This window comes from Manis javanica, chromosome 9 (genome assembly GCF_040802235.1).
Source record: "Manis javanica isolate MJ-LG chromosome 9, MJ_LKY, whole genome shotgun sequence".
NCBI classification, from domain to species: Eukaryota; Metazoa; Chordata; class Mammalia; order Pholidota; family Manidae; genus Manis; species Manis javanica.
In genome coordinates this window covers 123196970-123224212 of record NC_133164.1, presented here as the reverse complement: position 1 = coordinate 123224212, position 27243 = coordinate 123196970, and the positions used below count along the sequence as shown (strand labels likewise).

Genomic DNA, 27243 nt, shown 5'->3' with positions numbered 1-27243 from the left:
AAAACTTTCCAGACCCTCCCCACCCCCACCCCTGTCCCTAAAACTGCTTGCCCACAATTTGTGCAAGGAGGCAATTCAGTTCCAAGCCAAGAAAAGGCCTCCTGGGTTTTGTGTGTGCCCTTGCCTCTATTAGGGAGTTTGCTTGGTGTCCATGCTGCAGGGCCCTACACACTTTGCACACACTGAGGCCTTTAAAAGTGGCAAAGTGAAAAAATCAGAGCGGTTAAAGTCGGCGCTCAACCCTGAGCCCCATGGTCTGGAAGGAGAGCAAGGAGCTGGGCCCCCACCAGCTCAGCAGCCCTGAGCTTGGGAAGGTGGGGGCGGCCTTCCCTGCAGGGCAGCGGTCAGGCCCCCGAGCCCTGAGCCCTCATTCCCTGAGACGAGGAGCCGATCGGCTGCTTATCTGAGAAGCAGTGGAGACACTCTGGCCACCGCAGACACACCCGCTCCTGACGCGGCCCGCAAGGCAGGCTGCACACCAGGCGCCAACCTAGGACCAGACTGAGACCTGCAGGTGGAAAGAGCATGTCTGTGAGCCTCACCCATCAGCTCTGACAGGGCCACGGGGCCCCCGCACTGCCTTCTCCTGGTCGCCTCCTCCTGCTGGGACAGAGATTTGGAAACCAGGCAGCCACAGTGCCCCTGTGAGATTAAACCCCAGGTCAGAGAAGCAGTCATCGCGGGCATCGCCGCCTGGCAGGCTCTGGGCTGGGGCCCTGCACTCCTTCTGTGCCCAAGGTGACAGTCTTGTGCCCGTGATTCACGGAGCATCATTCTGTCATTGCCAAGGGGCCTGATCCCAGCCGCTGCTTGGCCTTGGCATGAAAGCAGAGCCGTCCCCACAGAGGAGGTGCAGGGCATTCACACCGTCGTTGCAGAGAGGAAAGCAGAGGACAAGGTCCCCGCGGAGTCTTGGACAGCAGCGTCCGCCTCTCTGGCTGCAGATCCGCAGTCTGCCCACAGCAGGAACCCTCGAGCTTGGAAACCGGTCCCTCTAGTCACAGGGCAAAGTGACAGCCCCACCCGAGCAGAACCAGGGACAACGTGAAGGGCGCACAGCGCTGTGGCCTGCAGTCTCCGCACCCGCCCGTGTCCTTATCCCCCAGGATCTGAGGAGAGGCCGTTGCCGGAACAGCCACCGGGTGGCCCGGGCCTCCATCTAGATCACAAGCTGGCCTGTGACTTAATCTTTCCAGGGAAGAGCCTGCCGTTGGTGACCCACAGGTGGCTCCAGGGAAAGAAAGGCCATGTCTGTCATCATACCCACTCCGGTCGGGGACTCAGGAGCACACATACTGTCCAGCTTACAGAGGGTGAAAACACAGGGCAAACGGCACGTTCGCTCAGACAGAAAGAACCGGCCCCAGCCTGACGCCCGAGGCACATCAGAAGCTGTCTGAGCAGAAATGGCGTAAGTGCTTCCTCCGAAAAAAATTAACAAAACTAGGAGCAAGGCCGAGTGGCCGGGAGGGTGACAACGAGGGATCCCCTGGTCGAGAGGGTTCTGGGAATGGCCAGAGCATCGTCGGGGTGGGGGTGTGGGGACTGAGGATGCCACCTTGGACTCATGCCAAGCGTGCCTGGATCTGCCCTGAGAGGAACTTCAGAGCTCAGACAGCTCGCAGCAGGATGTGCCTGTTCACACCCGCGCTGCCAACCTGGGGCGCACACGCTGTGCTCGGGAATACTAATTTTACTGGCGCCTCATTCAGCGCCTGGGCCGGCCGCGCAGAGGACAGCACGGCCCTGTCCCCTGACCTTCTGGGTTTACAGGAGGGAGGGGGCCACTCATGCAGCCACCTCTCTCAGGAAGTCCTTGAGGATGAGTCCCGAAGCGAGATTTCCGAGGCATGTCAGGGATTTCCGTAAGCCACAGAAGAAGTGTGGGGCGAGAGGAAAAGGGCAGAAAGAACCTCAGTTTCCCAGTGAACCATGTTTCATGGACCTAAAGTATCAAGAACAGCATACAGAAGAAGCCTATTTGGTCTTAGTGTCACTTCCACAAGAAAGAATCACTTTATGGGTCCCAAGCCTCACTCTGTCACTCTGCCCTACGGTCGGCAGGTCAGAGAAACGACGCCTACATTCTGGGTCCAAAGAGGGTACAGAGATTAACCGCTTCGCTCTCTGAATCTGAGTTTCCTGAAAGAGCCACAAAAGCAAAGATTTCTCTGGGGAAGAAAAGTAAATTCCTTTACTCTCCCCCTCCCAGCACCTCTGGTGAAGCCACTTATATGAATAACAAAGGTCTTTATTGCCACTTGGTGGATACATGCAGAATTCTGGGGTGTTCAACCCGTAAATGAAAGGGGTACAAATCAGGTGCCTGTTGGATGGCTGGCTGATTGGTCAGTGCCAATCACATGAACAAAGCAGAGAGACGCAGGCAACCTGGTCCCCCTGTGTCGTGGGGTAACATTTCCACGGGACGTGGGGCCAGCAGCCCTCACTTTAATTACGGAGCATGCATCCTCTAAAATGATAATGAACTAGACTTGCATTTGTTGAATCTTACTATCTGTATTCACCAAAATGAGTAGGAATCGGTTTTCTAGTGAAGAACAGCCGTGCACCTCCCAAATTCTCTGGACCTTAACTGTCATTTTTGACTCCAACAATGGATGTTAATTTCTTTTTCTTATATATGAGCACATTTTTATTTCTAGTCCCTCATACCCTTGCAACTTAACATAAAAGAAGGGTACTGTCTTTGAAAAAAATAAAATAAACCCACAATCTTAAAAAGTCATTCTTCCCCCCAATACCTCCTCCTTTGTTTACACGGCCGGGCTGTGAATTTCTCCGTCAGCTGCCGAGTCTCAGGGTCGGACACCAGCCTCTGGTGCCACTGCGACTCCGCGAGAGTCTCACCTGGCTGGTGAAGCAGGCTGAAGCAGACATCGAGTCCTAAAAGTCAGGAGACCTGGCAAGCACGTCACGTGGCCCCCCGAGAAGCGGTTTCCATGTCTATAAAACAACGTGGTTGCTTCAGAGCTGTGCTGAGCCACGTCGTCAGTGCACCTGTGTCTTAAACGTGAGTAGAGCCACTTTCTTTGCTCCCTCCATGCGACCCTTTGGGGGCATGGGGACAATGTGCATTCTTACCGTGTGGATGATTCGCTTGATCTGCGGAGAAGAAAACCATCACTGGTTTCAGCCACTGCTGTTACTTTCCGGACGTATTTGAGGCAAACCAAGAGGCAGCCCTGTAACATGACGCTCTGTAGAGGCATCACGGACCCTGGTACAGAGGGCGGCAGCGGCAGGTGGCCTCCGGCGGGGTCAGGGTCCCCTCCCCGGGATGCTTGCTGCCGTCGGCGACCTGGGTGACCACCAGCTGGGAGTGCCGTGGAGGACTCTGCAGTGACCCACCTGTCTTGCCAAAGAGTTTCAGCCCCGGGCAAGTTCACTACGGATTCAAGGAGACTGAGGAAATGACAGTAGAATGTTCTTGGGGTGAAAGGGTTATACCCAACTTTATTCCCACGGTGGCAGGTCAATCACTAGAATCCCGTCCACTTAGAGCGAGTCTGCAGGCAGCAAGCTGGTCTCTGCGTCTGGGCCTCTCTGCCTGCACAACCATCTCAGTCTCTGTCCTCGGCGCTGCCAGCACTCCAGCCTCCACGCTCTGCTCTCCGGCAGCCCTGCAGCTGTGCCACCAGAGCACTGGGCGGGTCTCTTGATGTAGAGTCAACGACGTATTGCCCACACGTGTGTAGTGGGCTCACCAGCCAGGGCCAGGTGAGAATCCTGGCGGCAGGAACCTTCACTTTATCTACACCACCCCAGGCCACCTGGTGGGAGGAACGCCTGCCTTGGTGGCCTCTAGCACAGTGCTTGATTCCAAGTCTATAACAGGGCAGAGGTTTCCAAATAGCAGCTCCACACAGAGCTCATGTCTTCTCCATCAGGTAGAAAAGAAGGAGCAGATATTGCCCACACTCCTTATCAGAAACGCATTGGGTCGGAAGGACCAATTTCCCCTCAGCTAGCGCGCAGCAGAGCAGAAGCGGAGGGGCATGTGTGCTCTCTATTAACGCAGGCGATCTGAAGGGGGCCAGGGCGTGCGTGGCTGCCTGAAGATGTCCTAGCGTGCAGGGCACCCCACGACACCACATCACAAACAGTCCTTATCACTGGAGAGAGGTACAGGGGTGCAGGCTTTAGGAATTTGAGTTTAAAATACCAGAAAGACAGTTGGTCTTCTGCCAGGCTCGTGGTTGACGTCATAACTACTGTAAACAGTCTGCACTTGGGCAGCCTCCTGGGTGCATTTATTTATGCTGATGTAGCTCGTGATTCATTACATTCTCCCGGCTCCACCTTGGCACCTGTCCCATATCATTGATCTGGAAGAGAAAAAACAGGCAAACTGACATCTGGGCAGTGCCTGGTCCAACGGGGAGGGGGCGCAGCCCCGTGAGTGGGGGGCACACAGAGGCCTGGACACCCCAGAACCACAGAGTCACCAATTCATTCACTGGCATTCTGGTAGCTGATTTAGGAAAGAGTTTAACTTCCTCTGTGAGACAAGAAATAAAGGGCTGGGACTCCTTCCCCACCGCCCCCCAGCCACAAAACACCGGGCACAGCGAATATTAATTTTTTCCAGATATAGCATTTTCTTCTGAGCAGGAACAAGCTGTCCACATGTCTCCAATCATATCCAAAAGCAGGCAGTGGCACAAATGCCCCATCCTTATTTACACAGAACAGCCACTATAGACAAAGGAATGGATCTTTACCCGACCTGGTGACCTTTGATCTTCAGATGTGTCAGGTGAAAACTAATCTCCTGGTATTATAGGAAAGCTTAAGAACTTCCAACTATTTAGCCAACTGGGAAACAATTAAAATCCTCTCCTGGCATTGGCGAGGGGAAGTGAAGCTGCCCAGAAGGCAAGAGCACGAGCTCCCCCTTCTGGTGAAGGACATTATTGCGAGTGGAGGGAAAAAAAACAACTTCTACAAAAACAGGCCAATGAAACGGAGATGCAAAGAGCAACTTACCTAAAAATTAATGAACTGGTTGTCCCACAGCCCTCCTATCATGGTCTTTGAAACTTTTTCAGCATACTGTTATTTGCCATCAAGAAGGTGGTGTTTTGTTAATCAGGACGCAAAAATAGGAGTAACACAACAACAGTTGTGATGCTGCGCAAGCTGCAGCCAGGCTTCCAGGTGCCTGCCCCTCTGTGGTTCTGCAACAGCCAGGTCTGAGCATAGTTTCACCCAAAGGGAACCAAGGTCACCCCTAAGTGGGACCTTTTCTTCTGCAAACTATTTATTTAACATCTTTATATAGTTAGTATGATTTTTCACCAGTCAAAAAGCTTTCATTAAAAAAAAATTAGACTACTTTTTCACATTGACTTGTCCCAAATTTTGGGCGCCACAGACTGTGCAGGTGCTGTGAAGAGGCGCCAGCCTCGCTACAGACGAGGGCGGTGGGGTGGGCTCCCGCGTCCCGCCGCCTCCTGGGCCACTCACGGCCAGCCAGCAGGTGCTGCCTGCCATGCACCCGGTTGTTTGCCACCAGGAAGGTGTTGTTTTATCAATCAGGATGCAAGGAAAGGCACCTGACCTCAGAATTCCTCATTTGCCTTGAATCTCCTGCAGGGTTAATGAGCACGTAGCACGTGAACGTGGACAAGGAGCCGCAAGCCGTGGACAAATGTGAGCCATTTGAGCTCTTTTTTTTTTAACATTAGTGAACACAAGAGGTGCTTCATCAGAGAATTATTAAACGTGTGTCTTAAAGACTAACTGAGCAACACAAATCCTTCCTGCATTAGGCAGCCAGGTTTGGGGGCCTCGGTGAAGGCGACCTCTTCATCTAAGGCAGCAGCCGGGGGAGCGGCCCAGGCCCCCCAGGGATTCGTAGCCCCAGCTGGGCAGTGAGGCCAATAGGGCCACCTTCCTGCCCTGGGAGCCTCACCCCGTGGACAGCGAGGTGTGAGAAAATATCAAGTAATGTGCCACATGAGATGTAAAGAATCACAGGCGAGCCCAAAGCCCTCTCTCTGTCTGTGAGGCACCCTGCTGGCCTGCCAGGGGCTCCTGCTGGGCTGAAGGTGGCCCCGCGCTGACCACATGCGCAGCAGCCCTGGACGCGCTGCGGGTGTGGAGCCCACCACTTGCAAGAGGGGGAGATGCGGGCCCGCCATCTGACAGCAACAGGTGTGGGCACGCCTGGCAGAGCAGCTAGTGTAGGGCACCGGGTGTGCACCATTCCATCAAGCACTCACTGCTAGCCAGCCTGCTTCAGTCACTCAGGCTGGGGGGTGGGATTGGGGGCCTCCCTTCTGCCAGTTGTCAGGGGCCAGGGAAATGTCGTGGCCAGACCAAACCAGGCGACGCAGCACAGCCACCAGACGGTAGAAACACCCCAAATGCCCAGCAACGGACAAACCGATAAACAAGGTGTGCCATGTCCACGTGGTGGAATATTATCCAGCCTTAGAAAGGAAATACATCTGCCACTGGCCACTGCATGGGGGGCCCAGAGAACTACATGCCGAGTGAGAGAAGCCGGATGCTGCAGGCCGAGGCCTGTGATTCCATGATAGGCGGTCCTAGGCTGGACGGCCAGAGGCAGGAGGGACGGTGGTGCTTCTGGGACTGGGGCACCCTGTGGGGAGCTGTTTCATGGGGTGGTTTGGGGGCAGAAAGTTCTGCAGGTGATGGTGAGGAAGGCTGCCCGACAGCATGAATGTACCCATGGAGCTGAACTGCACGCTTTCAAATGCTTAAAGCGGCACAGTTCACGTCATGTGCGTCTTACCACAAAAGCAATCGTCCAAGGGTGACTCAGATAGGGCGCTGCCCCCATGGCATGCGGGCACCATCGTATGACAGCCGAGGTGCCGTTCCGCCTCCTTCCTGTGCTCGCAGGAGCTCCTGGGTGGCTCATGGAGGAGCAGGTGCCGCCTCAGGAAGCGCCCAGCCATGGGCCACTGAGACGCGCTGTCTGCCTCGGCTGCTGTTCGGTGGCGTCTCAGCGAAGCCCAGAGCTGGAAACTCCCCAAGTCCCGGTTGCAGCCTGACCGTTTTGCGCCGGAGGAAGCGGCGCCAAGCACGGGCACTGGCCCAGGCCTGCGGGTTTGGGGTCAGGACCAGGGCCGACCAGCTCGCAGCGGCGTGCTCTTCCCCGAGGCCACGGCCGTGAGCGGCCTCTTTCTCATTCCTTTGCCCATTTCACAGGGGCTGCTCCGCTACGTGAGGCGAACCGTCAGGAGTTCCGGGAGTCACACAGACTCTTGTCCTTCAAAATCTTCTCCTCAGAAGATTAAAATTTAGCTGAGAGGCAAGCTGCCCGTCAAGTGAGGGGTAACGGCCTAAAGGTGCCGCGTGGGTCAGAAAACAGATTTGGAAGGCGGAGACCTGCTGGCAGAGGGGGCACCCGCTCATTAGGAAGATGGGGCTTACCTGAGTAAGAGGTGGGGTGCCCGCTGACTGGCCATATCACAAGGCCTGATTTTCGTGTGTATGTTGACATGCAGTACAATTGACTGGTCTGGGTGTACCGGTGTGTGAATTTTAGCACATGTACACTTCTGTGTGGCCACCGCAGTAGAGATACTTCACCCCAAACCCACTGTCCTGCATTCGATCAGCCACACCCCACCCTTCCCCTGACAACTGCTGTCTGGCCACCCTCCCTGGGGTTTACCTTCTGATGAACATCACCTAAATGAGATCACATTACACAGAACAAAATCTTTTCAGAATAATGCACTTGGCGCACCACGCTGGGGACACCTGTGAACCGTTGCATGTGCAGAACTTCTGTCCCCTCTGCCGACTAGGCCCCTATGGTGTCCGCACACAGTCCATCCTTCTCTCACTGATGGATACTTGGTCGTTTGCGGATCAACGATTATGAAGTGAGCTGCTATAAACATACGTGTACAGCTATTTTTCATGTATGGCAGTTTTCATTTAAGATTTAAATTATTTTTCCCTCAAAAATTTGGTGACTAATCTATGCATTAGAAAAATCAGTTCCAAAAAGTATGTAAGTTCTCTTCTGTCATTCAAAGCAGGAGGTGGGATTGCTGGGTCACATGGGAAGCCTATGGTTAACTTTTAAGAGACCGCCACGGTGTTCTACAGAGTGGCCGTCCCATTCTCCATCCCTGCCAGCAATGCACACAAGCTCCAGTTGCTCCCCATCCCTGTCAACACTTCATGCTGTCAGTATTTTTTATTTTAGCCATTCTTATGGGGGTGTAGTGGTATCTCCTGATTTTGGTTTGCATCTTTCTAAAGGCTGACGATGTCTTTCCATGAACTCATTTGCCTTCTATCTGTCTTCTTGGATGACGTGTTCACTCCATGTTTTGTCCATATTTACTGGGTTGTCATTTAATCATTGAGTTTTGAGAGTGAGTTTTGAAATCATTTGGCTTCAAGTGCTTTGTCATGTATGCGATTTGCAAATACTGCCTTTCAATCTGTAGCTTGTCTTTTTATTCTCTAGACTGCATCTTTTGTAAAACAAAAGTTTAAAATTTTAGTCAAGTCCAATTTATCAATTTTTTCTTTTATGGTTCATGCTTTCCGTGTCAGAATTTATCGTTTGCTCCCAGGTCATGAAGATTTTCTTCTATGTTTCCTTCTAAAATTTTAGTTTTATATTGTAGGTAGAGATCTATGATCCATTTTGGGTTAATTTTTGTATAAGGTGTGACTGGGTTGAGTTTCATCTTTTCGGATGTGGATGTGAAATTGTTCCAACCCCTTTGCTGAAAAGCTTATCCCTTCTCCACTGAATTATCTTTGCACCTTTGTCAAAAATCCCCTGATCACACTTTTGTGGGTCTATTTCTGGGCGCACAGTGTCCCGCTGATCTTTGGGTCTGTCCCCTCCTCCGTGCCGCATCTGTCCCCCCAACCATGCCGCATGGCCTTAGTCACCGCAGCTACAGAGCGGCCTGAAAATCAAGTGATCTGATTCCTCTGACTTCTTTTTTCTGTTTCACAATTGTTTGGCTGTTTTGGTTCCTTTCCATTTCCATATAGCTTTAGAAATTAAAGGTGCATGATGTTTCTGTGACTCAATATCCCGTACACGTCATATGCAGACAAATGGTAGATAAACACCAAGGGGAAAGTAAGTTGTACTAAATTTGAGCTGCTTTAACTCTATCAGGCCACTAGGATGGTGTCTAATAAATAACTTCCCCTGGCAGACATTAGACAAATGAAGATACTTGTAAAGTAAGTACAGTTGACCCTGAACAATGTTAGCAGGGGTTGGGGCCCTGACACCCAGGGCAGTTGAAAACCAGTGTATAACTTTTGACTTAACTAAAAATACCAAAATACTTAACTATGGATTCCTACTGTTGGCTGGAAGCCTTACCAATAACATTTTCCAGTATATTCATTGGTAAAACCCCACGTACAAGTGGACCCACACAGTTCACACCCATGTTGTCCTGGCTCACCTGTTTTGCATTTTGATTCTTACTCGTACACGCACTTTCGCTGGAGACGAACATATGAGGTTGGCTGGCAGTGAATGGGTCCGACTGGTCAGTAAATTCAGAAAGGCACTGGGTGAGAGAGAGGAGGAAAAGCAGCTTATTTAGGTTCCTACAATATCAGCAGGGAGAACAAGTTAGAATAAGGACCAGGGGTCTCAACAGTCCCTGAAAGGCGCCAGCTCTCTGCCCACAGCAGCTTCTGCCTGTCTGCCATGTGCACAGCAAGACCTAGTTCCTTATGCTGCTTCTGTGTGGGCAGTTCCAATCCCACGCGCCCCCCAGGCCTGTGAGGACAGGGGGACAGCACACGGGCAGGCTGTCGGCGCCCCTCCCTGAGGGGCTTTAGAACGCAGAGCACAGAACCGGGGCTGCCCAGAGGAGCTGGAAAAGCCGGCACAGGACACACAGGCCTGAAGAGGGGCACACGGGGGAGGGGCGCCGCAGCCAGCAGGAGGCCCCAGTGCAAACGCGGGCGACAACCGGTGGTCCCCTCGATGCCCAGCGGAGCGGGCGGCAGGGGCGCGGAGGGGCTGCCAACAGCTCCTACAGCCGGTAGGACAGCGTGCGGCACTTGCTCAGGAATGCCCTCATCAGTGGGCACAGGTGGCCCCCGGCCATTTGTGGAGGGCAGGGACGGGGGCCCTCACCTGTGCTCCAGAACCTTCTGAGGAGCGCGGAGCGGCTGGGAGCGAGGCCTCGTCTCCGCCAGCACGGCGAGGAGGAGGGACTTGGACCCGGGGGCTGAGCAGGGCGCCGGGAGCCCCGGGGAGCAGGGGCCGGCCCCTGGCATGAGGCTGGGAGGGTCCCGGCAGGCGCCTTGTTCGAGGGACGGTGAGGCGGCGCCCGCCCCGGGCTGAGACAAGGGCCCAGAACGCGGGGAAAATCGGGGCAGGCAGCGTGGCGCCCCGGGCGCCCCGGCCGGAGGAGAGATGCCATCGTGCTGGGGCAGGAGCAGGGGCAGCACGCACGGGGGGGACAGCGGCGGCGGGGGCTCTGGGCCGGGGGAGGCTGGGACCCCGGGGAGGAGCGCGGCTGGGGTGTGGCTGGGGCGGCAGCCGCAGCGCCGGAGCAGAGGACGGGCAGGGGCCCCCGCCACCGCGCTGCCCACTGCCCTGGGGCCACGCCAGCAGCCTGGGGGGCACGGCCTGCCGCCCACACCTCCTTCCCGGCTCTTCGCAGACCGAGTCGCCGCCAGATGCACATCCTACCGCCAGCGTCCCACCCTGGGCCCCTGCGGCCGTGCTCCTGCCCTGTGTCCCCTGCCCTCTGCACCCCCTGCCCGCCGCGCCCCCTGCCCTCTGTGTCCCCAGCCCTCCACAGGCCTGGCAGTGCTGCATCAGTGGCTTCCTAGCACGAGGTCCAGGTCCAGGGGAGCCCAGACCCACAGAGCACCCGGGCAGCTCCCTGGGGCCACAAGCCCGTCCTGAGGAGGCTGTGCCCTGTCTTTCAGGATGGGCACCACGCGGCAAGAACCACCCACTACGGCTCCCTGCCCCAGAAGTCGCACGGCCGGCCACAAGAGGAGCACCCGGTAGTCCACTTCTTCAAGAACATCGTGAGTGCGCTGGCCGGGGGCCCGGCCGCAGGGAGGAGGGACTGGGGTTCCGAGTCCCTGGGGAGCAGGGACGCCCCTGGGTGTCAGCTGCCCCTCCCCGGGGGCAGTCGTCTCAGGGAGTTCTGTGCCCTTCCAAGGAACCTGCCCCTTTGGCTAAACTGCTATGAGATGCTCAGTTTAAAACAGGCTCCGTAAAACTACAGGTCAGTGGTCGGTCAGTGACAAGGGGCTGGGGAGGAGGATGAACAGGCAGAGCCCAGAGCATTTTCAGGGCAGGGCAGCCACTCGGCAGGTCACTGCGATGGTGGCCACACCTCACACAATGTCCAAACCCATGGGATGCGCCACACAGAGAGGGAACCCTAACGGGGCCTAAGGACATCGGTCAGTAGTGACGTATCAGTAGGTCACCAGTCCTAACAACCAAGCCACACTGATGCACAGGGAGACGGCAGGACCCGAGAGGGCGCCCTGGGAGTCCTCGGTGACTTCTCTGTGCATTTTTTCTAGAAACCTAAAACTGCTCTAAAAAATAAAGTCCAGAGACACAGAAGCAAAACCACAATCTTCTAATTAAAAACTTTCTGTGCAGCAGACACTTAAAGATGGTAGTTTCCATGTTCGTATGTGGGTTTTACAAACCACAGACCTGAGGGCATTCCTTCTGAATATCGGGGGACACTTTTCCTCCGACCTTAAAGAAGGGTGGTGGTGAGTGAAGTTCGCCGTCACCCTCGGTATCTAATGGACGAGTCAGAGGACGCACGCTGCGACGCGCAGTTCCTAGCTGTAGAGGCTTTGCTGTGCTGCCCGTCCCCGTAAGTACGGCCCGGTGCCCCGGGAGAGCTGCCGAGCACCGGACGGTTTCAGGTTCTCACCTTCTGTGTTTCCATTCAACTAGGACAGAAGTGGGGAAGCCAGGCAGTGTGCATGGCTTCCCATCTCTAATAGACAAAGACTCTGTCTGCAAACGGGGGCTAGTCAGGAACAAGGAAGGAACAAATGCGACTCAGACAAAGAGGGTCAGGGCTACTGTGGAGGGGGGGCCCGTCCCGTCCCCTCACCTTTCCCTGTGTGTCTTGTAGGTGACACCTCGCACACCTCCTCCATCGCAAGGAAAGGTAAGAGCTCTGAATCTCTTGATGAATTATCACTTTATGTCTAGATCTTCCCCGAAATCTCTAAATGTACCAAAGAGAGGGCCGGACCCATAGCTACCTGACTTCATCCCAGAATGATGAAGATAATAGTTTGCATGTTTGTACGTGGGTTTTAGAAGCCACAGACCTGAGGGCATTCCTTCTGAATATCGGGGGACACACATCCGTGTGGATCTCAGTAGAACAGGCTGAGAAGTGCATGGCGGTTGCCCCTCCTACAACCGTGCAGACAGTGCCAGTGGATCCCACACTCCTTCCCTCGAAGCCCTCCTCAGAAACATTCCCTGAGAAGCTCCGGGTGGCCGCGGCCAACCCCTGGGATATGCAGTGTGAAAATACCTGCCTGCCGTCTCAGTGCTCCATTGATTTGTTCCTTGTTTATTGTAAGAATGTTCTTTGCCTGCACTGACCTCAGTGTCATTCTCTCTTCCTCACACAGGGTCGGGGACTGTCCCTGGGCAGACTTAGCTGGGTAGGTGACAAACGCGTGCCGTGCAGCGTCCTCTCCCTTCCTGTCCTCACGGCCCCTCACCTTTACGTTCTGCTCTGTTTCCATCGCTCTGTGGCCCCACCTTTCTCTCCTGCCAAGCCAGGCTTGCCCGCAGCTCTGGGGGCTGCGTTCTCTCCCTGAGGGAGATGGGCGCTTCCCCACAGCTGGCTTCCAGCAGGGCCCAGGTCTCCAGGCCAAGCCCAGCACCCCCAAGGGCTCCCAGAGGACTGGGCCGGGCGCCTGCCTGGGGTAAGAGCAGCGCCCTGTTTCGGGAACCCCCGGCTTCCTCCCAGGGCTACGAGAGCCCAGTCCCAGCAGCCTGAGGGTGCGCCTGTCTCAACGAGCAGCCCTCCCTCCGGCGCTGGAGTTTTGTTGAGGAACAATGACACTGCTAAGGAGAGAGAAAGATGCTGAATCCAGTCATCCAGTTTATAATAACCTCATCAATCCCAAAGATGCTGGTCTTGTCTGTGTTTCAGTAATTAGTGAAGCTTAGACAGCAAGCCGCCAGGGAGACCCTTTTTGGAATATTAGGCTTTGTAATACTGAGAACAAGTGGTCAATGAAGATTTTAAATGGCCAATTTGCTCACATTCTAGATACTAGTGATTTTTGGTGTCTGAGCCAACTTAAAATGCCTCTCAGTGTATTCTAACCAAACTTATACACAGTAGCTACTAGTAAGTACTACACATGGTTCTTATATTATAAAAGTCAACATTTTTGGAAGAAAAACCACTAACCTATGGCCAGGGATTGTCTGTCTTCAGAAGCCCATCACTGTTCTCTAGGGCAACGCCTCCACGTGCACGGCTGGATTAATAAGCATCATGTGGATGGATGGATGGATGGATGGATGGATGGATGGATGGATGGATGGATGGATGGATGGATGGATGGATGGGTGGATGGAAAGAAAGAACAAGGAAGGACAAAAAAAGCAGAAAGGGAGGGAAAGGGGTCAAGAGTGCCCTCAGAGACAAGGAGACGATTCCGTAAAGGTCTTGAATTGCTCCAAAACATTATTACATGGACTTATAAACTGAGTTTTTGCTGGAACATTTTCCATACAGACATGTGAGCCCTTTTCTGACCTAACGCTTTCACAAAAGGATGATAATAACAGAAAGCTTGCATGGGAGAGTGCTCACAGCCAGTTCTTGACTTTCTGTGCTGGCAGGAGACAAAGATGATATTAAAGAATGAAATCCAGTTTTGACCCAGAAATCTTATTTTAATAACCACTTGATCTGCCTCTTAACTTCCTAGGCACCGACCCTGAGCACTGTGCAGCCCCCCAGGAGGCGCAGTGAGGGCAGGGAAAACTGCCCTCCCGCCGTCCCTGCAGGCCTCTGCGCCTGGCCGCTGACCAGGAGGACCGCTGAATGCCTTTCCACCCCTCCGTTTTGGGCCTACTAATGTTTCTTAAATTTCTCTTTCTTCAAAGCAAAGTTCTCTGTACTTCGTTCACTTGTGTGTCTGTTCTCTAGAGCTGCAGGACGGTCTTGCTGTTTGCTGTTTCTGAAAAAGTCCCCACATCCTTTTTGTAAACTATATTGTATGTTTCTGGTAAATTCTAGGTTGTCCAAAGAAACAAAGGACCAAGAATTTGAAGGAGGAAGAGTCGGGCAGACTGTCAATCTGAAAAGCAATCATTCAGTCATTTCTCAGAAGCGTTTAACTTTTGCAGGGAAGGAATAGAACATTTGGTGCTGGCACGTGGGTGTGATTTTCTACCATTGCATGTCTGCCCACACTGGGCACCGCAGCTGTTAGCTGTCCCCCCTCCCTCTGTGCCATCATAGAGCAGGTGCCTGCAAATCTCTGGACTCAGGGCAGCGCCGACCTTCCTCCGTCTCTGGTCTTAAACCTTCTCTGCCACACTCTCTGTCCCTCGCAACACTTGATGACCCTCGAAACCAAATCTTCCATGGAGGCATCCGCTCAGTCCTGACTGGCCAGTGTCTGTGTCCAAGTCCAGGCTGCATGAGAAGGAAACCGTGGAAGTAGCTTGGGGAGGGGAACCTGGTCAGATGGCCCAGCTCCTGTCCTGCCAAAACTGAGTGGCGGACTGGATGACTCTTGAAACTTCTAGACCCCATCTCCAAGGAAAGGGGTGCATTAGAAGGTTCCCAAGTTCCCTCCTGCCTGAAAACATGTTTATGAAACTTAAAAGGATTGCAGGCTTATGCAGGGGGTTCTGGGGTCTCCATCAGGGCACGGTTTGGGTTTGTTTACTAGAATTCTCAGGATAGGACCCTATGGAGAGTCTCCATTTCTTGTTGCAAAGCTAAGTGAGATCTCAGACCCTGACGTGAGGAGGGCCCGAGCCGAAAGTGCACAGCAGCTTGCCCACCTGTGGGCACCACACAATCGGCTGGGGCACCCTGCCCCCAGGTGTGGGCAGGTCCAGCACCCCGAGGCCTGTTTGCCTGCTTATAGTCAATGCTCTCATTTGAAAACCAGAACACGCTGAAAAATAAAATGGTCCTAGGGACACAAATATATTTCAGCAGGCATTTGTCACTGCTATGTGCCACAGAGCAAACTTTCTTAGCTTCCCTGCAGTGAGAAGGCTGGTTGGAGGCAGGAGCTGGCCGCAGTGCAACACCTTGCTGCCACAGTGATGGCAGGCGGGCCAGTCCCAGATGCGGGCTGCGTCCTCAGGGCACACGTCCATTGACTCACAGCGTCCACACAGCAGCTCTGTAGGGAAGAGACCATTACTGCCCCCATTCTATGGAAGAGGAAACCAAAGTCAGAGAGGTTCCAACACTTGCCCCAGGTCACATGCCAGTGGGCAGGCTGAGACGGCCCAGGTGGCTGGTGCCTGGGGTGGGCTCTGCTGTGCAGCACGGGAGCTTGGCTGGCCAGCCCTGACCTGCGCCCTTGCATCTGACCAGCTGGAGAGCCTCAGGCCCTCCCTAGGGAGCGCAGGCCCCAGGCCCACAGGGCCATGCTCCAGGTGCCCCAGCCATGGCCGGGGCTGCTGGTCATCCATGGAGAGACTCCTTGAGACCAGAGAATCAAGAATTTTGTCCTTAGGCCTTACGAAGGTCCGAGCTGGGAAATGTCACTGAGCCCCCCCTGGTGCTGCAGATGCTCAGTGGGGCCAAGCAGGCATGGACAGTCTGTGCGGACCAGGGGCGTGCGGTGCCTCCTGAGAGAGGGTGTGCCCGTTTCGGGACCCCGGGTGCTCCCCTCCTGCAGCCCACGTGGGTAAACAGTCTTCTCTTCAACCACACGGCGTGAAGGGAAGTGGCTGCTGCAGGCAGAGGTCTGGTTTAACGTGAAAGCAGCGGGCACGCATCTGGGAACACACCGGCAGCTGGGCTGGCAGCACCGGGCAGAGCTCTCCGCTCAGCCCAGCCGCCTCTGCTGTCTTACAGGGGGCCGAAGGGCAGAGGCCGGGATTCGGCTACGGAGGCCGGGCTTCCGACTACAAATCTGCTCACAAGGGGCTCAAGGGGGCCCATGACGCCCAAGGCACGCTTTCCAAGATCTTCAAACTGGTAACGTAACCCTTCTGGATATCGGGGCGCGCTGAGGCCGGGGTTGCCGGGGGCGCTGGGGCAGCCTCCTGGCCTCTCCCCGCTGCTTTCCCACAAGGCAGTGCGGCCCGCTTGCCCATGCAGCAAGAATTTCTCCAGGGCTTCCTGGGAAAGCCCTGTGCTCCATGCAGCACCCGGGGGAGCTTGCGGTGGGTGGCACCAGGCTCTGGCCGGGCCCTTTGGGAAGTGGGGGCAGCAGGGGGTACTGACCTCTTCTGGAAGGTCAGGCCAATGCAGCAGCATCTCTGCCCCCAGGGAGGGCGCAGGAGCCAGGCCGACAAAGGGCTGCCCCTGGGCAGACGCGAGGCCCCCAAGAGGGCCATCTCATCGACTAACACAGGCGTCGTCGTCACATGGACACAAGCCCACTATCTGTTAGCGCTGTGGCCTTGACCTGTGACCTGAGACGGGGTTTCCTCCTCTAAAAATAGGGTAACGTAGGACGAAAACTGTTGTGAGGGGGACGGTGGTGAGCGTGTGCACTGTGCTCAGCGAGGTGTCCTGCACAGGGACGCATAGAAATGAGCTGCACTACCACTAGTAACAGTGACGACGGCCTTGATGGTGGCTGTCCCCATGGGCAGGCCTCAGGACCAACACAGCCACAGGCTTGCCCCTGTGGGTGAGGGGCAGACTGGCCGAGTGCCCCCGGCACAGGGGCTGAGTCCAGGCTGTCTGTGTGAGGGCACCAGGGGCCAGAGGCTGCCCAGCGCGGGCAGGGCACCTGTGGGCTCTCTTTGGGTGCTGGGAGCACCTCACCCAGCCCACAGCCTTCCAAGGGGCATGTGTCCCAGTGCTGGGGTGAGGTGGTCGGGGAGGATGCAGGGCGGGAGACAGGCAGGCAGCTGCAACCCAGGGAGGGTGGCTGGGCAAGGCCTCCCTGAGCCGGTGGCATTTGGCAAAGACGTGAAGGAGAGGGGGCGCTGGCCACACTCGGGGTGGGGCGGCGTTCCGGATGAGGGATGCCAAAGGCCGGCCCCATCCAAGAGAGGGAGGTGGTGAGCAGCAGGAGGGAAGGGGCTCCCGGGGCCCTGCGACCCGCCTGAGGGCGCTGACCGTGACTGGAAGAGGGCGTCCCCGGGTGCCAGCGCTCTGGGGGTCTTGGCCATCTACGACTGTCTCCTGTTCTCAGGACACCCGCTGGGGCTGCAGCAGGAGACGCTAACATTAAAGGCTCTGCTGCGCGCGGCTTTGCTGCGTCCCCGCGTGAGGTCTGACAGCTGCATGGCGGGGCCGGGCTTCCTGCGGGCTCAGGTCACCGCGGTCAGGGCTCAGTGTCTGCCCGCAGGACGGAAGGCTCCCCAACCCCGGACACCACTGATAGGAGAGCTCGGCCCTGTGCAACTACCCTCTCACTGGCCTATTGGTCCATCACGGGTTTACAGCTCACAGTGGAACAGTTTGGTCTGTAACCCGAGTACATACGGATTCGGTCACCTAATCTTGAAGTCAGCATCAGGTCCGGGTGTGGGTGTGTCCCGTGTCTGGGCTGCACGGCGTGGACTGGGGTCCCGCCCACGGGTCTGCCTACTACACGTCGGGTAAAAGGCAGGCAGGGCCCACTCCTCACAGAAAATTCTGAGGCAAATCTGAGTGAGGAAATAAGTTCTACCCCAAACACTCAAGAGACCATCACGTTATACTTGCTTGTGCTGAGCCGTGGAGCATGATGGTAAGACAGTGAGGGTGGGGATCCCGTGGGATCCCAAGGCCCAAACCAGACCCTGCTCAGAACAGCAGTGCTTCCACCAGGGACCCGGGACCTGGGACCTGGCGCCTAGAGGTCTCCCGTGAAGCCCAGACCACTCTGTGCTCCCCGGGGCTCCCTGCACCCGCGTGTGCCAGGGCAGAGCCGGATGCCTGCAGATGTAGGTTTCCCCCTGGTCTGAGGCGTACAGACGTGCCCTACTGGGTGACTACTATGCTCCCAGCTGACGTGGTAGGGAGGCCCTGCTGACCTGGGGTCTCCCTTTAGGGAATGTGGTTTCCGGAATTTCCAAAATCCAGTAGCCATGTCAATTCATGGCTTAAGACCCCGTAAAGTCCAAGTCTGCGGACGGCCCCACTGTGGCGCTGCGCCTTGTGGGGCAGAAGCGGGGCCGAGGAAGAGGGGGGGCCCAGGGATGAGGCGCGGCTGGTTCTTTGCTGGGGGGACTGCGGTAACTGGGGGCTCATCAGCACCGAGGCCTCCCGCAGGCGCGGTTGTCACCGTCACTGTCCCGGACAGCTTCCCCAGCCGCCCTGGAGTCTGGAATCTCCAGCAGCAGAAGTAAAGCCCCCGTGCCGCATAGTAACACGGCGGTGGAGCTTCCACGCGCGGCGCGCCGTGTTCCTGCAGTGGGCATCAGCTCCCGGGGGCCCGGGGACCGAACGGAAGGGAAGGGGTCCCGTGGTCCTTGAGAACTCCGCACCTGCCGAAGGACGCTGTGGGCCTGGGCACGGCAGGGTCCGCCCCACGGGGCACGTGCCCGTCGCCGGGCGCGGAGGGCCGCCCGCGGGGCAGGGCCACGCTCACCCGCCTCTGCTTCCTTTTCTCAGGGAGGAAGAGACGGCCGCTCCGGGTCGCCCATGGCTAGACGCTGAGGCCCCGCCTCGCCACCGAGCCCCGTCCTGCGCTTCCTAACCCACCGCGCCCGATCCTAACGCGCTCGCCCCCTTCCCAGTCGCAGCAGCGACCTCGCCTAACGCCCGCGGCGCCGGCACGCGCCCCCTGCAGGCCGCTCCTGGCCCGGCGGCGGCTCGGCGCGGGCGCGGACGGAACCGGCCCCGGACCCCCGCCGCCGGGCCCGCGGGGCGTGCGGGCACCGCCGTGGAGACGCTGCCGCGGGGACGGGAGCGCGGGGGGCTGCGTCCCTCCGGCGGGCCGGTCCTGCGTGCGCGCCCCGGGAGCACGGCCCGGGGACGCGCAGGCCGGGAGGCTCGCACCGAGGCGGCTTCGGTACGTGGCGGCGGCGCGCAGCTGAGACGAGCTGGGCGCGGGGCGCGGCGGAGGCGGCGGAGGCCGGGCGGCGGCCTCGAGCGGGACACGGATCTTGGGGACGTCGGGGGCCCGGGCACCGGCGCGGCCTCGGCGACGGGCTGTGTCCCGCCGGAGCCCGGCCGACGGTGCGGGGAGACGCGGCGTCTCGGAGCGGCACGAGGAGTTTTCTGGTGGCCTCGCAGTGCACACTGGTTTTGTGGACGGCGGACAGTGGCCCGCGGCGCGTCACCACGGCGGTGCCCGTGACCTACTAACCCCCTGCCCGCCCGCTAACCATGCCCCCACGCCGCCCCCCGGTAACGTGCTGACCCCCGAGCTGCGCAGCGCGCACGGGCCGCGCGAAGAGCCCGGGCCGCCGCCCGCCTCCCGGAGCGAAGACGCGGAGCAGCCGCGCGACGCCGGAAGGCCGCTAACCCGCCTCTAACCCGACCGAGCGGCGTGCATTTAACACGGTTAACACACAACCCCAGTCCTGACGGTAAGAGGGAGAAGCAAGGAGCACATGCTTGGAAACAAAACCTCCAGGTCGCCCGGCACGCGCTCCACCACTTGGAGCCGAGCGACCGTCCGTGGCCCCGCGGGAGGGCGCGCGCTGTGGCGACGGGCCCCGGGGAGCGCACCGTCCCCGAGTGTCACAATAAAGCAAACGTTCAACGACGTCTGCGTGGCTGTCTCGTTCCCTCCTCCCGGCCGGCAGGGCGCGAGCCCGCGGGAGAGGGAGGCCACGGCCCCGGGCGAGCGGGAGTCGCCCGCAGGGCTGCCTGCGGGAAGGGGCGGCGCGCGGCTCGGGCGCTGGCGAGACAAGGGGGGCGGCGGTCCTGAGCCGTGAGCCCCCTGACTCACAAGGAAAAGGTTCGTCCGTGTGTCTTCAGGCCATGTTTCAAAGTGGATTTGCATTTTATTACCTTACCATCATGTCAACGCATCAGTTAATAGGAACTGCTGAATCTCTGAAAATTTACTTTTTGCCACCCAGAAACATCGACAGTTAGTGATTTGGGAAATTTCGGGTATAGCTGCTTTTGATTATGATTATTCTCTTTCAAGAAGATAAACCTTTTTTTGTTTTGTTTTGCTTTTAACGAAGGTTCCCTCTGCCTCAGTAGCAGCTGTCGGAAGCTGTCCGCACTTGCGGGCCCAGCCGGGGGAGCCCCGGGTGGGGGCGGGGGCGGAATGACCCAGCCTGCTCTGGGCCCCTCAGACTCCACGCCCAGGCCACTCCCTGCGTCTGCCCTTCTCCGCCCAAAGCCTTCTGAACTGAAGCAGTTGGAAAATCAAAGTTAACCACATTTTAAAAATTGCATTCTCTTGGTTGGCAAGCCTATTTTAATGTTACACATAGAGAAAATGCAGTTAGTGGTAAACCGAGGGTATATCCCGGAGTGACAGTTTGCCATGCTGATACATCATTCAGATAAACATTTTTAAGTATAACAGTGCAAAATCAGAGCTGAAGCATGGAATGCGTGCTTTCACTGAACACTTCCCTAAAGAGGTCTGCATACGTCCCCGAAGCTTGAGTGCAACATGATCTGTCAGGCTAAGCCCCGGGGCCCCACCTCGCCCTCACCTGGGGGGCTTCCCTCAGGGACCCGTTGGTAGCAGAGCTGGAGGCGCCCAGAGGGCCAATGGACCGAATGTCTCCCCATCGGAGCACAAACCACGACGGTCATGCCTCCAGGGTATCCTGTCGGTGTGCCTGGGCTCCCATGTGCCACTCAATCCCGCTGGGACTGTGAAGGTCCCCCTGGTCGCCGGGGCAGGCTGGTCCCTGGAGGGGGTGGAGGGGCTGCAAGTGGGAGGCGCCGGGCACCCAGGGAGCCGACTCTGGACAGAGGGCTGAAGTGAGGACGCAGTCTGGTGGTCAGGTGGGTGCAGTGGATGATAGTTCATAGACACTGGAGCAGCTTGCTTTGGCAGCATCTGCCTAGCAAGTGCAATCAATTCTGCACTTTCAAGAAGCACGTTGCTTTCAGCAGGCACCCTCACTGGCCCCCCGAAGGTGCAGGCGTCTGGGGTCCCACCACAGCCACCTCCGCTCGCTTGCCCCCGTGACAGGCCATCACAGGGTGGCCGGGCCGAGTTGCCCCAGGAAGGCATTTTTAGGTCAAGACCGCAAGCATTTGTACAAGAACTACCCCTGCCCCCTGTATCAGCACCGGCCAGGGCCCTCAGCTCTAAGGTCGTTTCGTTTCTGACTTCAAGCCATGAAAGCTGACTGAGAAGGGAGGGCCAGCAGGCGGAGCGCGAGGCCCCGGGGCGCTCACGGCCCCCTTGGGAAGCCGTGCTGCAGAGGCCCGGCCAGCAGGACCTCTCGTGCTCGGCAAGGGCCCCAGCACTGCTCAGCAGGCCAGCAGGCCTCTCTGCTGGGGGACGACACAGTTTCCCGGGGGCGTTCCTACCAAACAGCCGGGAAAGGCAGCGGGCAAAGGTAGTGCTTGGCTGGCAGGACTAGCAGAAGCGAGAGGCCTACGGGGAACCGTCTCCCAGCACAGCACAGCACGGCCACTGAGCACAGAACCAGGCTGCAGAGTGGGAAGGGATAAAACTCACCAGCTGACTTCAGACACAGGGCACAGGCCTAGGGAGGCAGAGTGGCCCGAGGAAGCCACTCAGCACCAGCACCGTCTGGGCCTGGGCTCCAGGGGCCCTGTCAGTAGCTGGGCCAGGGCATGAGGCAGTTTGTAAACTCACGCCTTTGGGTGTGTCTAAATGTGAACACTCTTACACCACAAGACAGTCACGTGTTCTGGAAAACTCTGGAGAAGCACTGTAAGACGTTGAGGCGATCCACTGAAGAGGGGACAAATCTTCCATCATCTACTAATTCAAAAAACCCAACCACCTCCTTCTCCACCCATCATATCTTACAAACCATTAGAGCAACATTCTTCCTACAAATAAGCAAGAATGGCAAAATAGTTTCTTACCATCCCCTCTGAGCAGAGTCTGGGGAAAAATCAAAATCATTTTAGCTATTCCAACCCCAAAATGAATGAAGTCCCCAGCTCTGAGATGGGAACAAAGTGGACTAAGAAAAAAACACCCTTAATTTCTTATTTCAAGTTGATAGTAACTCTTATCTATGAGCTTCTAAAAGTTTGAAAATGCTTTTAAAAAGGATTAGGTGCTATAATGTAAACTAACTCCACTGGTATTAGGGGGAAGTTCAATTTCCCATAAATCTTATGAACAGATAAGTGGACATTATGATTCATTTTCAAGTCACTCTCAGAGAGAAACAAGAGCGCATTAGATGCCCTCAGACACAAAGATGCCCTTACGCTGTGCAAAGGCGGGCATCTGTTTCTTGCTGTGTGAACCCACACTGAAAACGTTACCTGGTGAAAAATGTCCATCTTTTAATAGGTGTAACTCACCCCAAACTGGAATAAGTAAATATACAGGAGTTTTAAGATAATACAAAAACTATTTTTATTATTCTTAAAGCCAGTACAGTGGCTTTTGGCATTAACTCCCCATTTTGAATACAAAATTGGATTAAATAAATATCATCCAATGTATAAATAGACCATGAAACAATTTTAAAGATTAAAAAGAGTTCTTCGGTAAATTAAAAAAAAAATTAAAATTTTCTCTAGTGGTGAATCTTGAATGAATCACTTGTCATTTTAGAATTTGTCAACTAGATTACAAATCTTGATTTTAATACACAATTCTTCATGCTGTAAAGCTTTACACATAAAAAAGATTAAATAGCACAATCTTTAAGGATTACTGTCTATCGCTCCTGCCTCTTACATTGCCACTTGATCTTTATTGTTTAGTACTTTAAATATATTACTGGTCATCCGAATACACCACCAGCACCTCCATGTGAAGGAGTGTGTGTGGGCCTCTGTGGTGGTGCCACTGGGCAGGGAGGGGGTCACTTCAGAGCAACAGGGACAATGAGGCCCTCGGTTTAGGAACCTTACCAGGCAGAGAAAACGTCTTCACCAGGGATATGTTGGGCTTCTCACCCTATAAAAAGTATGCCTGTCCTCGCATTTTAAACAAAGAAGGTGTAACTAGATTGTAAAAAGCTAGTTTTCTTCAGAATAAAGTAAAGAGACCCTAAATGTGTGTGTAGTCAGGCACTTTAGAAATTCTGTTCTGAGAACTCCAATGCACATTACATGAATAGAGATTAAGTGGCAAAAAGAAGAAATCTCAATTCAGAAGGTATTAATTACATGATTTCACCTCTGCCTCACTTTATACAATAGATTTTAGAAAAGGGATAAAATAGTAATGATCAAAACTTCAGTTAACTTTTGATGAAGGGAAAATAGTCTTCCGCAAAGAGGAAAATCCATGGAAGAGAAATCTAATTCTGCTTTTTGACTCTCGCACCTGTACGACTGTGCGCATCTCTTGCACGGAATGGTAGGAGCGCGGCCGAAGTCAGGGACCCCGGGTGGGACTGTAAAGCTCAGGTCCACGTGTCCGTAACAAGCAACAGCGGGCCGGAGGGCACACGACATGGTACTAAAGGAACCTTCCCTGGTCAAATGCTGGAAACGGCTGAAAGGAAGCTGGATGCAATGATGGGATCACCTCCACACCCACCTTGCCACCGGCCAGAGGATGGGCCTACCTGGAGCTGGAGGCCGGCAGGTTGGCCTCACTCCGTGCACGATTTTCTTGCTTCCAGTCCAAGCACCCAAGTGTTAATCGGGGGAAAAGGAGGGCTTGGGGGTAGGAGCATTTGAGTTTACATTTTGAACAGATGTTATTTTAATCTATAGCTATGAAAATATGCCCACTAGTGCATCCCTAATGGCTGGATCCTGTGCGTACTGGCTGCCGCCCTATCACAGGAGTGCCCAGTTCTAAGTGCAGTATCTGTGGAAAGGGAACCCATCCTTTCCACTATTTAAGTGCTTCACAGTTTATTCTACCACAAAAGTGGGCTAACAACAGTCGTGAACATTCAGAGGGAGTTAAATTTTCAGGGTATTGTTCAGCATGGCCAATAATGAGAATGACAGTAATGACATATGTAGCTAAAAGAGATGATATGCCTGTCATTGGCCCCATCCTGATTTTTAAGGTATGAAGCTCTTCAAACAGACCCTGCAAGGGTTAAGCTTCATCATCTGGACTTCACAGAGGTCCAGAAAATATCATTTGAAGTTCTTTTCTGTTAAAAATTGTCTTGAAAATTAATTCATGTGCCAAACTAGTCTATATTAAATATTTTTAAAAATCACATTTCCTCGCTTCACTTTTTATTATTATTACAAAGCAGATACGCTATGATGAGGTATTTCTAAAAATAGTTATCTAATCCTCAGCACTCTGCTTATGCAGGAGGCCAGAAATCTCATCAGACTTTTTAATCAATGAGTGAAATACAAAGAACAATCTGTACTCCACCAAAGGTTCAAGCGAAATCATGTCTTTACAAAACCTTACACCCTCAAGAAATGTTTTGCAAAGCAGCAACTTTTATGATTAGGAAGTAAATTGAAATAATACATTAATGTCTCACGTTTGCTAATAAAGGAAGAAAACTCACAAAATGGATCACTGATTTTTTTTTCCTTTTCTTTAAACCAAAATAAAAGTTGGCTTTAGATTCACTTGGTAAGGCCTTAAACAGGCAGTCACCAATAGAGTTCACTAAACTATGCTTTCTGTACAATTAGGAATTAAATCCCTTTTAGAGACTCTCCTGAGATGATACTTAATGCTACAACCAAAATAAATAACCTAGCAAGGACAAATAATTTTTTTTTAATTCTAGTAATTTCAACTTTGGGGATATTTGTTCACCAAAATTCATCAATATTTCTAAAATTCTTTAATACAAAATTATAAAAGAAAAGTGCATTAGAAGCAGAACTTTTAAAACTCTGGCACAATTACAGTTATTCTGAACATACTGACTACAGCCAGGTATACACACTGACATTCAGAGAAAACTTCAGGATATAAAATAAATCCAGTATCACAAGAATAAGTCAAATAAGGCTTTGTTCCTTAAAAAAATATACAATACACAAAGCAGTTTGAAAAAAGAAATATTATTTAACAGTTCTCTGACTTAAATATTTTTACATAACAAGTTTTTATATCACAAATATTATTTATATACATATGCCAAAGTGAACAACAAAAATTTTGAATCCAAAGATGCCCTCTCAAAAAATAAGAGTGAAATGTCTCTTTCTTCAGGAATCCCGATGAGCTCCTCCCTTAATACACACAGTCCACATGCCGGTCACAGCACCGCCCTCTCCTGAGACCAAGGAGGCAGCCGGAGAAAATAAAGGCGATTGTTCTTCAGGAAAACAAAAAGAGAACAAAAAACAACCCAGCTTCATGTTACAATGAAAAAGATATCCATTTATTAAGAAAATGAATACAATACTGATCTGAAGCGCTCAGAGGGAGGGAGACACCGGTGCTGGCTCTGTAGCCGGGCTAGTGCTTATATTCACAAAATATACTGTTCGGCCACACAGAGGCCCATATATCTGAATATGTACACATGTATTTATATATAGAACATATAAATAATTTCAAAGGAGAAATTCACATGAAATAAAGGACTTTCCATCTTTGGAATGCTGTAGGAACACGCACACCCCGACCCAGCATGGGGTGGGGTCTGGTCTGGGACAAGTTTACTGTGGCACCACTGATGGTATCAAAGAATTCCCTGAAATAAAAAATACACCTGCTTACGCATGAAGAGAAAATCATGGGGCTTGTATGGGTTTCTCATCCTTCAACCGCGTATATAATTCCTAATCACTGGGCGGGCAGGGCCGTAGTCACTTTGTTCCTAGGAGGCAATTCTGTTCTTCCTAGTCGTAATGTATGGCTTGTGCTTTCTGAAAAAATCTAACCCAAGTACCTGAACACTGATTTCCTAAATGACGGTGGCATCGTCCAGTGCAGACAGCTGGGTCCGCACCTGTATGTCAGGGTCACAACTGCCCTTGGTTATGCCCCAGACGCTGCATTCTTGTAACTAAAGACTAGGTGATCTGCAGTGGAGAGAGAATTGGTCCAGCCATCTCTCAAGATAATTAGTTATATTAACTTATGGTAGACTAAAAAGAGTCAAGTTCTAATTTCAAAATGCACAGAGAAAAAAATGGAAAGACTTCTCTGTGTTCTAGTATTTTTTCTGAACTTCACGCACCTATCTTATGTTTGTTTTATAAGCTATGCTTCTTATAACAGAAAGCATGAAGGAAAATCTATCTTAACTTTTCCATGTTATTTTTGTCTTTGCTAATACAAAGAAATCACACTACAGTGGCCGAAGGATCCAGTCAACCTCTCTTACACCAGACACATGGCCGCAGGGCAGGAGGCCCGCCCACTGCAGTACCTGAGCTCGGATTTGCAGAGGAGACGCCGCACTGACGTCTTCCCCAGTTTTTCCTGTAGGTCTCTAAAAGACGATGATTCTTTAGATAATTTTATAGCTAAAAACTATTGTGATAACATTTTTAACACTTGAAGCTTCAAAACAGAAATTCCAAGTGCTTTGTTCTTCACAACATGTACTGCAGACACGGGGTCCCCAGGTGCCGTCAGGCAGCGTCAGAACACATTGGCCAGGGCCTGCCACTCGCCTGCCGACTCCGGCACCACCTCCTCCAGCTGAAGGGTCCGGCTCAGCTCCTCCCGTCCCTGCTCCTGGTGGCCGGCGGAGTCTTGCAAAGCTCCTGTGGTGCAGACAAGGAAATGACAGGCTGAGTCTGAGACAATCAGTGTCACAAAATTAATCACACTTAGATAAAGGCACTCTAAAGAGAGAGGGCACATTTCCCAACTGATTTGCTCACCATCCCAGTGGAAAGAGAATACTTTGAGTTGCAGGTTAAATCACTCTGTTGGTAATGACAATTACTGGTCATCTGAATTCTGAATGTGAAGGCACTTGTTGCAAAAGCTCACTCCCACGAAGGCTATGCTAACAGGTCAGCGACGAGCAATTGACAGTTAATTATATTAATAATGATACGCATGGTTTTTCTAACACATGTAAGG

The 27243-nt window shown here is 53.8% G+C and overlaps 2 protein-coding genes across 16 annotated transcripts in view; one reads left to right on the top strand and one right to left on the bottom strand.

Moving 5' to 3' along the window:
* MBP (myelin basic protein) overlaps nt 1-19884 on the top strand; it is a 92554-nt gene extending 72670 nt beyond the window's left edge. For 2 of the 7 annotated variants that reach the window (XM_037007411.2, XM_037007409.2), the window contains 5 exons: nt 10942-11046; nt 12132-12167; nt 12646-12678; nt 16086-16208; nt 18786-19884. In XM_037007411.2, coding sequence (XP_036863306.1) covers nt 10942-11046; nt 12132-12167; nt 12646-12678; nt 16086-16208; nt 18786-18830 — 342 coding nt within the window. In that variant the 3' untranslated portion in view covers nt 18831-19884. The other 5 variants (XM_037007412.2, XM_037007410.2, XM_037007406.2 and 2 more) reach the window with 4 other exon arrangements.
* Nucleotides 19885-20112: 228 nt separating this feature from the next.
* Nucleotides 20113-27243, bottom strand: part of ZNF236 (zinc finger protein 236) — a 117469-nt gene continuing 110338 nt past the window's right edge. For 8 of the 9 annotated variants that reach the window (XM_073213246.1, XM_037007399.2, XM_037007402.2 and 5 more), the window contains one exon: nt 25555-26918. In XM_073213246.1, coding sequence (XP_073069347.1) covers nt 26794-26918 — 125 coding nt within the window. In that variant the 3' untranslated portion in view covers nt 25555-26793. Of the gene's footprint in view, nt 25517-25554; nt 26919-27243 lie in introns of those variants that run through there. The other variant, XR_012121284.1, reaches the window with a different exon arrangement.